The 15,446-nt window shown below is 42.0% G+C and overlaps 1 protein-coding gene across 2 annotated transcripts; it reads right to left on the bottom strand.

The window, feature by feature from the left end:
• Nucleotides 1-3,386: 3,386 nt before the first annotated feature.
• Nucleotides 3,387-15,441, bottom strand: CAMLG (calcium modulating ligand). 2 transcript variants are annotated; one of them, XM_075900400.1, is made up of 4 exons: nucleotides 15,168-15,439; nucleotides 10,844-11,301; nucleotides 10,116-10,181; nucleotides 3,387-4,564 (listed from the first exon to the last, which is right to left on the bottom strand). In XM_075900400.1, the coding sequence occupies exons 1-4, from the start codon at nucleotides 15,352-15,354 to the stop codon at nucleotides 4,373-4,375; spliced, it is 903 nt and encodes a 300-aa protein (XP_075756515.1). In that variant the 5' UTR covers nucleotides 15,355-15,439; the 3' UTR covers nucleotides 3,387-4,372. The 2 variants fall into 2 exon arrangements, with proteins under 2 accessions (XP_075756515.1, XP_075756516.1); XM_075900401.1 differs by lacking the exon at nucleotides 3,387-4,564 and adding an exon at nucleotides 5,803-7,206 and having other exon boundaries at nucleotides 15,168-15,441.
• Nucleotides 15,442-15,446: the final 5 nt, after the last annotated feature.

The raw sequence follows: 15,446 nt of genomic DNA, 5'->3' as shown, positions 1-15,446 counted from the left end.
TGACTTCCCTCTCTATTTCTTTGCTATGGTCTGAAACCAAAAAACATTTGCTCTAGATAAAGGACTGAAATTGTATCACACCCATTACTAGCCCAGATTAAAATACCTGTTATTTTGTGCATGTAAATAAAAAATTATATTTTGAACACTATAGGAACTAAAATTAACTCAAAATTAGTTAGCCCAATGAAAACTGCACTTGAAAATTGCCAATTTTTTCCCTCTGCTAGTGCTACTTTTTACAGGTAAAAGTTATAATAACCAAAGTTTTACTATAGTAATAATTATATTATGAGAACTAAAGCAAGGCACTTGATCAGTCCTGTGCATTCACAGTAAGGCTGTAGAGATACAGATTAGAATTTTTATTTATGTATTAAAAGTAATTTTAAATTACTACTGAAGATAAATCTGTTTTACAGAGCAAAATATGAATCTAAACTAACACAGCCAGCCACTTACAGCTGCATGTGATACACCTGGTACAAACATAAAAACCCTTCACATGCAACAGGCCTAAGATATCAATTAACAAAGAAGTGTTTATAAATGCAGAAAGTTTTGAAAAAAAATATTGGAATTAGGAAGATTCACCTCTAAGTACGCAAACATTTATACATTGAGATTATTCAGTCGCATTCAAATTTAGGTTTTGCTCATGCAATCAATTCAGATTACTTTTTAAATAAATTCATATACATGTAATGAACACCAATTTTGTTTACTCGGTAATCTGTGTACTAACCTCATGTACTGTAATCTAACACATGTACATTTATGTACAATTAGCCCCAAACAATACTTAGCATTTACAGAGTTTGCAATCTTTACAGAGTTTATAAATATATTAATCTATACAATATCCTATAAGTAACCATAAGTTTCCCCCTACAAACCATTACTCAGGCAAGTAGTTGATATCTGCTGTGGGCTTATTAATGTAATTGGGATACCTGTACAAACACAGTTTGCAGAGTTGGGTTCTCTTTCTCCCCCCATTCCACAGATGGGAAAACTGAGGCAAGGTCATTCAAATACTCAATGAAAGCAACAGAGGGAGTTAGTATCTGAGCTGGGATTACAGCTAAAGAATTTTTGGCTCTTGTGCTCAAATTAAACAGTTTACTAATGTAGGACTGTGAAATTTAGCTCTTTTTGATTTTCCTTATAGAACTGGGAACTTGTTTAGAATATTAACAAATCATGAGATTAATAAAAAGGATGTCTTCCCAAGCACAGTCAAGCCATAAGAGAAGGCGGTAACAAGCATAACTTTAATGCACTTAACAGAAAACAACCAGTGTAGAAATACGGAAACATTAAACAGAATTGTGTACATGAACACAGAAAATGACATCATGGAAACTGAATTCATCCTTGGCCAATGAATGAAAGAACTTCATCTTATAAACGTTTGCCCTATCAGTTCTACATTTCACTTGGCAGCATTATGGGTATGTCTAGACTGCATCCCTCTGTCGGCAGAGGGATGCAGATTAAGCAGGTCGACATTGCAAATGAAGCAGGGATTTAAATATCCCGTGCCTAATTTGCATAAAAATGGCCACCACGTTTTGCTGACAGCACTTTGTCAGCAAAAAGTGGCAGTCTAAAGGAGGATCTGTCAAAAAAGAAAGCCTTTTTCGACAGATCCTGTAAACCTCCTTGCAGGAGGCATAAGGGATCTGTCGAAAAAGGCTTTCTTTCTAGACAGATCCCCCTCTAGACTGCCACTTTTTGCTGACAAAGTGCTGTCAGCAAAACGTGGTGGCCATTTTTATGCAAATTAGGCACGGGATATTTAAATCCCTGCTTCATTTGCAATGTCCACCTGCTTAATCTGCATCCCTCTGCCAACAGAGGGATGCAGTCTAGACATACCCTATAAGTCGGACAAAAGTCTTCTCTTCTGAGTCAACATTTCCATATTAAGAGTCAGAAGCCATGTCTTCACTACAGGCTGGTTCAATGGGGTTGTGAAGAACACAGCAGGGGTTGATTTACTGTATCTAGTATAGACGCGATAAAATGACCACCAATCACTCTCCTGTTGACTCTGGCATTCCACTTCAATGAGAAGTGAAAGGAGAGGTGACAGGAGAGTGTCTCCAGTAGACACAGCACAGTGAAGACACTGCAATAAGTAGATATAAGTATGTCTACTTCAGCTACACTATTAACGTAGCTAAAATTGTGCAACTTAGATTCATCCCTTGCAGTACTATAGACCAGCCCAGAGCAATATTCCTTCTGCGACCTGTGGAAAAAAAATCCGTCTTAAATCATTTCCAAGTGATAGGAATGCAAAAGAAGTAGAATGAATAAAGAATAATAATCTGTATATCAATATGCTTTTCTAGTATTCTGATTGAACCTTTTAACATGTCTACATTTGTGCCGAGACAAGGTAATCTCTTTTATTGGACCAAATTTTGTTGGTGAAAGAGACAAGCTTTCAAGCTACCCAAAGCCTCTTCCACCAAAAAAGTTGGTCCAATAAAAGATATTCTCTCACCCACTTTGTCTCTCTCTAATATCTTGGGACCAGCATGGCTAAACTAGCATTGCAAACTGCATTTGTACACTCAGATCTAAATTGCAATAGTTTACAGTCTAACTCTAAATGTCTACAACTGGCTGCCCAACAAAAATGATGGTAATCCAAAAGAACTGAATATAGTGTAAAATCAGAACACAAGATTCTTTGTTGTGCCACAGACATATATAACAATTGGCTCAGAAATGCAGAATTAAAATTATAAAGCAAATAATTTTAGCTGAGAAAAACTGGGCAGAAAAAAAGTCTTGTTTACTTCACAGGCATATAGCCAGATAGTTTTGCTTCCTAACTAAAAAATTACTGTAGACAAGCACCAATAAAACTACTGATCCTTCCAAACTGAAAAACCAGTATTGTTGGATTTCATCTTACACCTTGAATAGTAAGCAGATAAGCTACATGGTGAAATTCAGCAGGTTCAAATGCAGCAGAAATCATTGAAGATGGCCAGTACGAAGGGGAGACTAGCTCGTAATACACTTCAGATAATCCATTCCTTCCTCTCAATATGTCTCTTTTTTGTGGGATTGAAAGTAAAACTACAGCTAGCTACTTCTCTCTAAAGAGAGAATAAAATGTATCTGCCTGGCAGCCTCCTAAATCCCTCCTGTCTGGTTTTACACCTGCTCCATAATAGGTATCAGTTCCCCCCCTCACACACTCATCTTTATGTGGAAACAAACTCAAAACATGGAGAGAAGAGCATTTTTTCCATTGTCTGTTTCAGTACTTAAAATCTCAATAAGTACAGCTATTGTGATTTATTTGGAGGGCCTTCAAAACAGTGTAGAACAAAGGAACAAGCAAGTCAGTCAACATCCAAAGGTTCTGGTATGCTGTTATTCTGTTTATAGGCAAATGTCTTCAGTAATAAACAAAAGGATAGAAATACAGAAAAATACATACATAGTCAAAGTTTATGTAAGAAAACAGAAAACAAACATACATAGCCCAGGGTTAATTCATGATTCACCAAAAGAGCACAGACATGTATGATACATTCGGAGCACTGTTTGAGGCATGGGCTTCTTGGGTGCAGCTTTCACTGTATAAAGTGAACTTGTAATCAAGGGTTGAGATGAAAGCATGGGTAAAACTAGGGTTAGGATAACAAGATAGATTCAAGAGCTGCCAAATGGTCAGGGAAACATTGTGAAACTAACAATTTATATTACTTCTAGAAGAATGATATTAGTAAGACAACAGGATTTTTTTTTGCTTACTTGTCTCATTACTGTTTCCTAACTTGAAATAAGTCATGACTATAAGAAGTTATGCAGAAGGGATGAAGACTTCGACAGAGGAAGACAACGAGGTGGTGCATCACCAAACTCTCCTGCAGAAAGCTATTTTTGTTTAACATTTAGAGTTTGAACAACAGAATGTAAGGGTACATTTCATGTAGAGATTAAAAAAACCCTCAGATGACACACACACGGAGCAGTCTTTAGATAACAGAATTAGTTATACATTGTGATTGGACTTGAGTCCCCATCAGTACTGGTGTGTTCTCACACCAGAGAGTCAACAAGAAAATGACACCAAGAGTACAGTGAGAAGGGCATCTTTTAACTAAATAAGCAAAAGAAATCAATCACTAACACTTGGACTCTATTCTCCACATTAGAAATTGAATAAACTGTACTAATACAACCCTAAACCCGGGACCCTGCTCTTCCATTCATTTATGAGTGGATTTAACTGTTTTCAAGCATTTCAATAGGTAAGAATTAACAAGGTATAAATTTGTGTGGCATAGGCAGTGATATAGGAATACATAACAGTTTTCTGTTGTATGGAGTTCTACAGCTATCACAGAACTTCAGAACCAAAAAAACCAAGCAGTTCATGGCAGAAAATAAAAGTAAAGAAATATACACAGAGATCTGTGAAGATGTCTCCCATTTTGCTATAGGTATCCATGGAGCGACTAATCACTTCTGCAGGGATTCCTGACAGTAAAAGAGCAGCAGTTAATACTGTTGTTTTCATCTTCTTTTCACCCTACGCATCAAAAAACAAACAGTGATTACTAAATTATTTCATCTGGCACAATTGAGTTCTACTTAATGCAGTACACCTAATTTTAAGCCAATACATGATTTTTTAGTATGTTTGTTTAAATTGTCAATACAGACAATTTACATTCCAGCTCAGGGTTGCTCAACACATAGCCCATGGGCCACATGTGTCCTGCAGCCTGTTTGTTTGCAGCCCATGGTGCGGTTTGGATTTACACGGGGCTCAACATGTTGTCCATCGGTGGGAGGCAAAACAAAAAAAAGTAATCAATATAATGGTCTTCTGTTGATATGCATTTTAGTAGTTAAATTCCTGGACTGTCATTGCTCATTAAAAGTGCTTTCATATCAGGTATATACTGTATTTTATTAATATCAGCAGAACTGAATTAAAGGGGCCTGTATGTTGTGTAGGAGGTGCCGGGAGCGCCAGGGCATTGTGGGAAGTACTTTGTACTCATGTCCATCTGTGTGAAAGAAGCTATTTGCATATATATTTGCATGTATATGCAACCACACTTAAGTTGCAGCCCTTGGAATGTACTGTGAATATCATTGTGGCCCCTGGTACTCTGCAGAGTTTTTTTGAAAAAAGGCTGTTTTTCAGGAAAAAAACCCACTTACGTTCACACCGCAATCATGTTCTTTCGGAAAAAAAACAACCAAAAGAACAGAGGGGTTTTCTGATTTTGGTAAACCTCTTTCTACAAGGAAGAAGCCTTTTTCCGAAAGAGCTCTTTCGGAAAAAGGCGTGTGTAGACGGGGAATAGGAAGTTCTTTCGAATGAAGAGGAAAGAGAGAAAAGCACAGGTGCTCTGGTGGCCATTCTGTCCATAGTAATCACAGCTGAAATGCCAGATAGTGTCCACACTGACACTTTCGCAGTGTGGACGCTCTCTTTCAGAAGAAGTTTTTTCAGAAGATCTCTTCTGGAAAAGCTTCTTCTGAAAGAAGCCTGCAGTCTAGACATAGCCTGGGGCTTCCAAAGTTGAGTAGCCCTGTTCTAGCTATCCTCTTGTGAAGTTTTGTATCCATTCTCTGTAATTGTGCAATAGTGCTAGGATTCTGGACATTTCTTTTTGTCCTTGTAGCTGAGTCATGCTGAGATGGCTCCAATTTTCTCTCAAACCACCATGGAAAATAGGTTAAGTCTGAGTTAATTTAGCTATGCTAGCAAACCTTCTCAGCACAGATATAGCTTATACAGGGGGGGAGGGGAGAGAGAGATGCTTTGGCTGGTATAACTTATATTTCCCTATATAGACTGTACTGGCAAAAGCATTTTTTGCTGGCATAACTGTATCTACACTAGGACTTTTGCCATTATAAAAATGTCAAAGATACTATATCCCTAACTGACATTACATTATCAGCAAAAGATTCTAGTACAGATCTGCTCTAAGTATGAAAGGCTTTCATCTATCCTTTCATTTCAAGCCATTCATTCTTGTTTTCTGTTCTCAAACTATCACTTCAATGCTAATCATGTGGCATCAAGTCCAGATAGCAAGACTCAGCATGAGCAGTAAACACCACAAATTATTGACTGCTAGGGAGGATACAACCTTCTAGAGACTCTGGGCATTATCTCTCCCAAAGACTGACAAGGAAAGAGAGTGGTGTGTCATGCTGATTTTGAACTCTAAGCTCTTCAGGGCTATGACTGCCTTCAAGATCAATTTGGTCACACTGTTTTGGGAATCTGAGATCTTGATCTTTTTCTAATGCACAAAAGTTACATAGTTTAAAGCCTGACCCCACGTGTGGACTTTAGAAAAAGGCAGCTGAGACTACTGCTTGGTTCTTTTGTTTTTATACCAGAAATCCTAGCAAGCAATTTGGGGAGGGTGCTCTTTTGCCCTGACAATGATCTCCTGTGGGATCCTGCAGGATTCCACTACCGACAGAGAGCTGTAAGGATGGCTAGCAAGGAAATGGAGTGAATTATCTTGATAATACCCACTTTGTATTTTCATTTCATCTAACCTATTATAATCAAGCATATTTCTGTGTCTGGGGCATGAGGAGAGAAAATTAAAGTTAAATGGTATAAAACGGAGGTAATGACCAATATTCCCTCTAATATTTTCCATCCACGTGCAGAATAAAATTGTATGTGTAACAAGGCATGTGTGAATGTGCACCACCAAAAGAAACAAGAAACCTTGTTCTAGGTGCTCTACTAATCAGCTGGGTGGCACTGGAATCTCTCCTGAGTGGCCACATGAGTGCACAGCTCACAGGGAACACTGGTAATCACCAGCTAGGGCAAGAAGCCAGGGACTATAACAAAGACTGCCTCCTCCCTGGTTGTCAGTCAAGTGTGCAATCTGTGATCTTCTTGTTAGATTAATAGTTACTTCTGGATAATCTTAACAGTGATGACCAAAACTGCTCCCTCCACCCCCAATTTTTTTCTGGTCAGGAGATTGTAACCATCTCTGGATGCAACCTTACTCCTGTAATCAATGCCTTTATCATCTCTAAATTAGATTATGACTGTGTGTTCTATTTAGGGCCTCATCTTAAATGGATTTGAGAACAACTAGCATAAAATGCAGTAGCTTACTTGATAAGAAGCTTCTCCCTCCATGGTCAAACATACAGTAGCTACCAAGCTGGTTTCTAGGTCAAATTCAAAATGTTTGTTTTAACATATACAAATCACAAATGGGAAGGTGCCTGTCTGCTTAAGAGACCATCTCTCTCTCTCCATGCAACACAGCTTCAGTTGGCATCAAGCACAGGTGATCACACTGGTGTTTACTGTTTTGTAAATGAAACTGTTACAGTGCTCTCTCAAGGACTCTGATGACCTTCAACATCTCAAATGTATTCCTGTGTCAGTGGACTGAAATAGTCTTAATTTATTGACCATTAGGAGGCTTTGAAAATTCCATCTCTTAGAACGGTAATTAGGAAAGGGCTGAGCCTAGTAGGTTAAGGTTTTTGTAGGAGCTCATGTGGGAATGCTTTATGACTACTGTTCTTGCGATGGATGAAATGGCTATTTATTGTGTTATAGGCTGTGGCTTAAATTATTTGTCTAAGGTCCTAAAATAGCTGTCTGTTAGGCATTTTATATTGAAATTCATTTTTGGAACAACAACAACAAGTCGTGGGAAATTTCAAAATGTTGTAACCTATTACAGTTTAGTGTTGCAACTTACTACAACACAACACAGGTAAATCAAGCCATTTATGAACATTTAAAACACAGTCTTATATTCAGGATATCCCAACATTTTAATAAAGCAATAAAAATGGATACTGATAGCAGAATAACCTGCATTAGCAAATATTAGTCATTGCTTACAAAACAAATAGATCACACAACTGTATCCTAGTAATATACTAAAAAGAAGGGAAAGCAGTTTGGCCATCTCCTCTCAAAATGTGTCAGAAGAGCTGCACTTTCCAACTAGCTAGCACAGAGATGTACAAACAAGCCTGTGGTTTAAAGTAGGGCTGTCAACTGACATGGGTTAAAGCCTGCGATTAATGCAGTCCAGTATTAACGCGTAAAATTTTTAACACAGAGGTGTTAATGCTGCGCTGCCCCTTTGAAGTGCCGATACAGCACTTCAAAGGGGCAGCGCAACGCAGAGCCCAGGATCAGTTGGGGACTCCCCCAGCTGACCCTGGGCTCCACTGCCCCTTTGAAACGCGCAGAGGCAGTGTTTCAAAGGGGCAGCTGCCACACAGCTGAGCCAGAGATCAGCTGTGCAGTGGCTGCCCCTTAGAAACACCACCTCAACGCGTGTTTCTAAGGAGCAGTCCTGGAGCTCCGGGTCAGCTGGGGAGGCCCAGCTAATCCCAGGCTCTGCACGGCATATCCTCAGAACCTGGGGTCAGCTGAGGGCTGCCCAGCTGACCCCGGGTTCCGCTGCTGTGGGGAGCCCAAGGTAAGCTGGGAGCCCCCAGCTGACCCCAAGCTCCACTGCCACACAGAGCCCAGGATCAGCTAGACAGTCCAAGGCTGAACCGAGGCTTCATAGCAGCTGCCCCTTTGAAACGCCAGAAGCGCAGTTTTAAAGGGGCAGCTGCGAAGCCCGGGGTCAGCTGGGGACTCCCAGCAGATCCTGGGCTCCCCGTGGCAGCCACTCCCAGCTGACCCTGGGCTCCACGGCTGCCCCTTTGAAACGCCGCCTTGGGGTGCTTTGAAGTACCCCTTTCCTCCCCTCCCCTTTTGCTTCCTCTATCTGATAGTGGCAGCAAAGAAGGTGGGGAATCGACTAGTCTTTAACTTCCCTACCGGGGACCAGTTGGAGTGTCCAGATGATCCCCAGCTCCGCGTTGTGCTGCCCCTTTGAAACTCTGTGGAGCCAGGGATCAGCTTGGCACTCCAGCTGATTCTGGGCTCTGTGTTGCACTGCCCCTTTGATGAAGCGTTGCAGTGATGCAAAGGAGCAGCGCTGCATGGAGCCAAGGGTCAGCTGGGGACTTTAGCTGGTCTCAGGCTCTGTGCAGCCACAGCAGCATTTTCAAGGGGAGGCGTACGCGATTAAATTTTTTAATTGCTTGACAGCCCTAGTTTAAAGCATCACTGCAACATATACAAAGGGTAATTGTTATCAGCAAAAATATTATTTCCATATTCAAAAAGTCACATCTGAAAGTAGTACAGTTAAATAACTGAATTTAGAATCATGGAGGGTAGAGCTAGAAAAACCTAATAAGTGAGCTAGTCCAGGTAATCTAATCCAGGATGGAGCCTCCTAATACATTGTCTGGTGTTTTCTGCACATCAGTTTAGAATGACTTCTTGAAAGTTATCTGTTTTCAATTACTTACCTAAAAAAGTCCGACCGCACTGTCTATATTTAAATTTACCACCCCTTTGAAATGGAACATTATAATTTTAAACTATAGATCAACCACTGGTTGACTTTCCTTTACCACACTTCATTGTAATTAACTGGGGTAGATATGTAAAGCAAAGGATACAGTTTCCTATTGATGAGCAGGAAGTTACACATGTAAATAAATTCTCACATTTCAAAGTCTTCTACCTTGAATTTGACCCCACATTTAAACAATTATTAAGCAAATGAATTCAGAGACTTTGAAAATGAAGGCCCAATGTTCAGTTCACTTTGAGGGGGAAAAATTCCGTGAGTGCAAAGATCTCAAAGAAACCACACACCACTAATTACAGGTAAGTACTGCATGGATGTCAGGTAAATGCTACATTATGCAAGGAAGAACTAACTTTATGTTCTGATCAGATGCTTTTAATTGTGCTATGACTAAATGTTTGCTAGGTAGAAGAGCAAGAAAATAGAACTCATTTTCACTTGAGGTTTTAAGAGGATTTGAATTAAGATCCTAACAACTTAAAGGCTAATGCATTAACCCACAACAATAGGTGTCTTTCATTTCACTACTTTAAAATGAAAAGAAGCCATATTGATACATCAATCAGTCACTTAAAACTTGTTTGTAAAGTGCATTTTGGGCCCACTCTAAATTATTGTTGCAAAAGTTAAATTTAGATTCTTTTTAATTTAATCTTTTCTAAGTACTGATCTTACCTTTGGAAAATATTTGGACAGTCCCATATATGCAAGTTGTAGAGTAAGAAATGGAGCAAATATTGACTGTAAAGATTGAAAATATGAAAATTAGACAAAATAAAACAAGAATAAACGTATTCCTCCAAGGCAAATGCCAATTATTTGTAATAAAATTTAAGTCACTGCACTGAAAAATCATTTATGTTTATGAACACTAGTGGCCTAAACAGATACATTTAACCATTAAGGTGGAATATCTGCATAATTCTCTTAGGCCCTGACCCTGAAAGGAGATAAGACTGATTTACCAATTATTGTTGCCACAGGTACAATATCACTGCTGTCTAAAGTCAACCCAATTGCTTAGAGGGTGGTAATTTGTGCTAGCTACATATTTTTAGATGAGATTCCAGCTGGAGACACAGGCAGATGCATGAAGCAGTCTGGTGCTAATGTTCTTAGTCTCTAGTCTAGAGGGGATGAAGTTATAGTTTGCACTGATCTCAGCTGCCACCTGGTGGCTGCATTACCCAGACATTGCAGGTACTAAGATGAGTACCTACTCCAAGAAGGTAATGACGTACTACTCAGGGCCTTATACGGTGGACCAAGAGAAAGAGAAGTTCTCTACTCATCTAGTCACCATCTACAGAGGAGGATCCTAAATATATGAATTTAGTCCTTTTCTTGAGGTGACATGAACGTGGGATTTGCAGCAACAAAGCAAAAAATTTTCCTTAACTCACCAAGTACTTGCATACAAAAGCTCTAACTCCAATGGCGAGAAGTGCACATCCCACCAATCTAAAAATGCGAAAAGAATCAAATTCCTCCCCTGCATTTCCGTTCTCTTGATTAGGCTTCTCATTCATCAGCTGGTGTCTTAGCTTCATAGCTTCATCAAATCTTGATAAGTATTGATCTAATCTGTGTCGAGGTGCTCTCTGTGAAGCTTCTGATACCAGATCCCCTCTGCTGCGATGCCGGAGCTCACTAGTACCATCATTACCAAGCTCAGGCGCTTTACTGAACAAGTCCTTTTTATCTCCCTTAAGCTCTATAATGCCACTTGCATGGTCAGATGTTCCTGACAAATTACAGACAGAATCACCAAGTACAATTCGCTTTGAAACTGCAGGAATAGGGAGGGAGTTTGGTTTATCTTGCTCATGCTGAAGTTTTGATTCTGTGTGACTTTCATCATCTGAAGAGGAGAAACAAAAGAGAATGTTATTCCCCATGAATATTTAGATCAGCCTCTCAGCTGATTTTGGGCATCAGATTAATGTATTAAAACACTTTTGTGAAACCACAGTCTTACAATTGACAACATGTTCAAGTTTTTCTTCACAGCATTTATAAATAGTAATTAGTTAGTCTTTCTAAAGGAAGAAGTAAATGAGAAGTAAACGAGTGACTATCGGCAGTCCCATTTTACAAACAAACAGAGAAATTGAGGCAGTGGTTAAATGACCTGCCCTAAGCCACAGAAGACAACTGTGTTAGAGAGTTAAGATTAGAATTCAGGAGTTCCTGACTCTTGCTCCTATGTGCAGACTATTACACCATGTCTCCGGCAGGACAAAAAGCATAACAAAGCCAACTTCAGCATTAAGACAAAAATCTGTTACTTGACAGCACCTTTAAATATATATATACACACACTACAGAGCTTCTAAAGTTACTCTCAAGTTAACAGATTTGTTAATACTGTAGAGCCCACAGCATGGGGCGGCAGCCGGCTCCTCAGGGACCAGTGCATGCCAGAAGCCGGCTTTTAAATTGGCTCCTGGCATGTACCAGCTCCCCCCTGGCAGCCCTGCTCCTGCCCCGCTCCCAGGGAATGAGCTGCTGCCCCACACCGACTCTCATGGGTTCATCCCTGGGGTTGGGCAGTGCAGCCTGGCCCTCCCCCACGAGCTGTCTCTCCCCTCCCCCACAAAGACAGTCTAGAGGAGATGACATGGACTGCGACCTAGTCAGCCTCCCTCACCCAAGAAGAGCTTCCCCCCGGCCCCTGGGCCTGGCCCCAGACCAGCTGCAGTTTGGGGAGAACAGGAGGGTTGCTGCAGGACAGGGAGGGCATTGGAGGCCAAGGCTGACCTCTGACCCCTCAGGACCAGCTGAAGGGCAGAGGAAGCTAGGCTGGGCCCCAGAGCAACATCCCTGGACAAACTGGAGGCTGGGACTGGCCCTCACATCCCTGGCCCCCCAGGGGTAGCCACTGGCTAGAGAGCGCACCTTGGCCCCCCGGGAGGAGGTGCCATGGAAGCAGTGCCATCCTCACCACCATGGGCAGCCCTGATAAGCTTCCCTCACCTGGCCTCCCAGCGCCCTGGCCTGAGCTCCCTGCCTTGAGTCCTGCACCTCCCACCACCTTCCCTGAATTCTGCATCCTCTGCCCTGTGTCCCGCTCACACCAAACCCTATGCCTCCACTTCTGCACTCACTCCAGCATCCCCTACCCCCTGCCCTGAGCCTCCTCCCACCAGCTCTCCTAACCCCTGTCCTCACTCTTGCTAAAATAAAAAGGAGACAGGTGGTACAGATGTCAGAAAACCTGCAAATATTGTCTACCAACAAGCTCTAATGTTTGAATCACTTTCCTTCTTTTATTAATCCAAACTTATTTTTCCTTCTTTTTTTGAAAAATACAATAATTTAAACAAAGCATGTACATTTTCTTTTATTTTCCAAACAAATCCACTACCCCATTATTTCACTTGCAACCCGAGCAGTCATGTGCTAGTAGACACATAAACTGAGAACCAGAGAAGCTAATGATTCTTTTTTTAAAAAAAACAATGAATTGAAAGGTCCAATAGAAGCACCCAATATCATTTACATCGTTTTTCTGAATAATAATTCCTGACATGAGAAAAAAAAACAAATTTGGATTTTGAAAGTCAAATTCTATGTATGAATTAAACCATCCTAATATCTTATCTCACCATCACTGCACTGGAAGGGGATCACTGTAGTAATAACCATTCCTCCTTTTTCTTCATACTTTTAATCTTCTTACCCATCCTCCCACATGCTCAGATATTTATTTGTAGCATTACCTGGATAAATTACTACGCTTCAAATAAATACATTAGCATGTGGAAGGATAGGTAAGAAGAGTAACAGTCACACTATAATGTTACTGGTATAAATTCTGCTGCATGGAAGGGACTCCTGCCTGGGAACGTGTAAGTCCCTTGCAAATGCTAGTGTGACCAGGGATAGTTGCCAGTGAACCTGATGCCATGCCCTACTGGGTGATACAGCCATGCCAGAGGAGCTGTCTACACAGGGTGGTGGCTTCTGCAAGCAATGGCCCAACATGCTGCCACTTTCACAGTTACATTCTCTGTACAGTCCTGCAGCTACATGTTCTCGAATTTGAATCCATGGATATACATTTTGTATTTGCACAGGAAACCATTGAAGTCAACTATAAAACTATCCAAGCAGGAGTTTCTCCTTATAAAAAAAAAAAAAAACTATACAGCTAAAAGGAATCAAGAATATTGTTAAAATGAAAGGACTTACAACTGTACATTTCATCTTCTTTTACTGGTTTTGTTTTTCTGTATCTTTTATACAATGTTAAAAATTGTGGTGTCAGTTATTATAATGAAACCAAGCCTATAATAGTTTCACATAACCACCCAAACCAAACTTAATGGGCTCGTCTACACTGGCCCCTTTTCCGGAAGGGGCATGTAAATTTCATGAGTCGTAGTAGGGAAATGCGCGGGGGATTTAAATATCCCCCGCGGCATTTAAATAAAAATGTCCGCCGCTTTTTTCCGGCTTTTAAAAAAGCCGGAAAAGAGCGTCTACACTGGCCCCGATCCTCCGGAAAAAGCGCCCTTTTCCGGAGGCTCTTATTCCTACTTTTTCCGGAGGATCGGGGCCAGTGTAGATGCTCTTTTCCGGCTTTTTTAAAAGCCGGAAAAAAGCGGCGGACATTTTTATTTAAATGCCGCGGGGGATATTTAAATCCCCCGCGCATTTCCCTACTACGACTCATGAAATTTACATGCCCCTTCCGGAAAAGGGGCCAGTGTAGACGTAGCCAATCTGTTTAATATTGTAATGGTGAAGCAAAGATGCATTAGCTTTTCTTTCTTGGGCCCAAGAAACTCCATAATCAACGCATCAGGGCACAATCCTGTCAACCCCATCCAATGCAGAAAATTCAATTGAAATCATAGTCAATTCTGTGTCAAGAGGGATTTCCAGCATAGATCCTTAAATTGTAAAGTATATTTAGGAGGCAAAATGAAGGGGAACATGTCTTATTTTGTGTTTAAACGGAGCCATATTTAGATCCATTATGCTTTATAGATAACAACATCAACCCTAACACACCCAAGGGCCCTGAAAAGAAGTGCAGTGTGATTCCAAATATAAGACACACAGAAAAAAAGAGCTCAATACTGCAACAAGCTGGTGTGTATCAGTCACCTAACCTATTTTACAGAGGGCAGACGACTCCGAGGTCAGTGAAATGATCTCCACTCCAGACACCGGAGGGAAATCGCACACACGTGGGGTTTGCTGCACTGAGGTGTGTTCCTGCACAGGGAAGTGGACTCCTCCAATCTCTGCAGTACTTATGGGTGTGTTACCTGGTATCACGCAGCAGTATGGGGAGAAGAGGAATGAGGACCCCCCCACACACACACACACAAAACCCCACCACCATCGATAGCAGAGTCATGCCCCCACACATCTTGGTGGGGAAGAGTCTGTTCCCTGCTCCAGAGAGGAGGAAGATGCCATCACTTTCCATGCCCTGAGCCCCTCGTCTTGCCGAGCAAGGAGGTAACGAGAGCCTGGCTGCTGCTACTGAAGCCTGGGGAGGAGGAGGCGAGGTGTGTCCTACGCCCCCAAAGCTAAGGGGCTCCCCGCACCCTCCAACCTAAGCCAGCGCCACCTCCCCTTTCCCTTTTTAATGGGAGGAGTCTCTCAGCAGTCTCCGGCCCAGTCCGGCTGCCCTCGGCGCTCGGGGGTCTCCTGAGCGACCGCTCCTTGAGCGGCCCCTAGCCCAAGGCCACACGCCGCCCCCCCGCCTACCCTTCAGCCCGGCCGGCCGGTGGAAGCCCATGATGCGGTTGATCCGCTCCTCCGACTTCAGCAGCAGCTTCCTCCGCCGGAGCTCGGCCCGGCGTTGCGACGCCGAGAGCCCCGCGGGGACCCCGTGAGGGCCGGGAGCTGACCCGGCCCCGCCGCTGTCTACCGCGGCCAGCGCCTCCAGCTCCATCCTCAGCAGAAACACGACGAGCGGCTCCACCCCCCAAAACAATGGGGCCTGACAGGCCACTCCACCTCCCCCCACGCTTAGTGCGCAGGCGT

Source organism: Pelodiscus sinensis, chromosome 17 (genome assembly GCF_049634645.1).
Source record: "Pelodiscus sinensis isolate JC-2024 chromosome 17, ASM4963464v1, whole genome shotgun sequence".
In the NCBI taxonomy this organism is placed as follows: Eukaryota; Metazoa; Chordata; order Testudines; family Trionychidae; genus Pelodiscus; species Pelodiscus sinensis.
The sequence above is the reverse complement of the archived record's forward strand: the minus strand, read 5'-3'. Positions and strand labels throughout refer to the sequence as shown.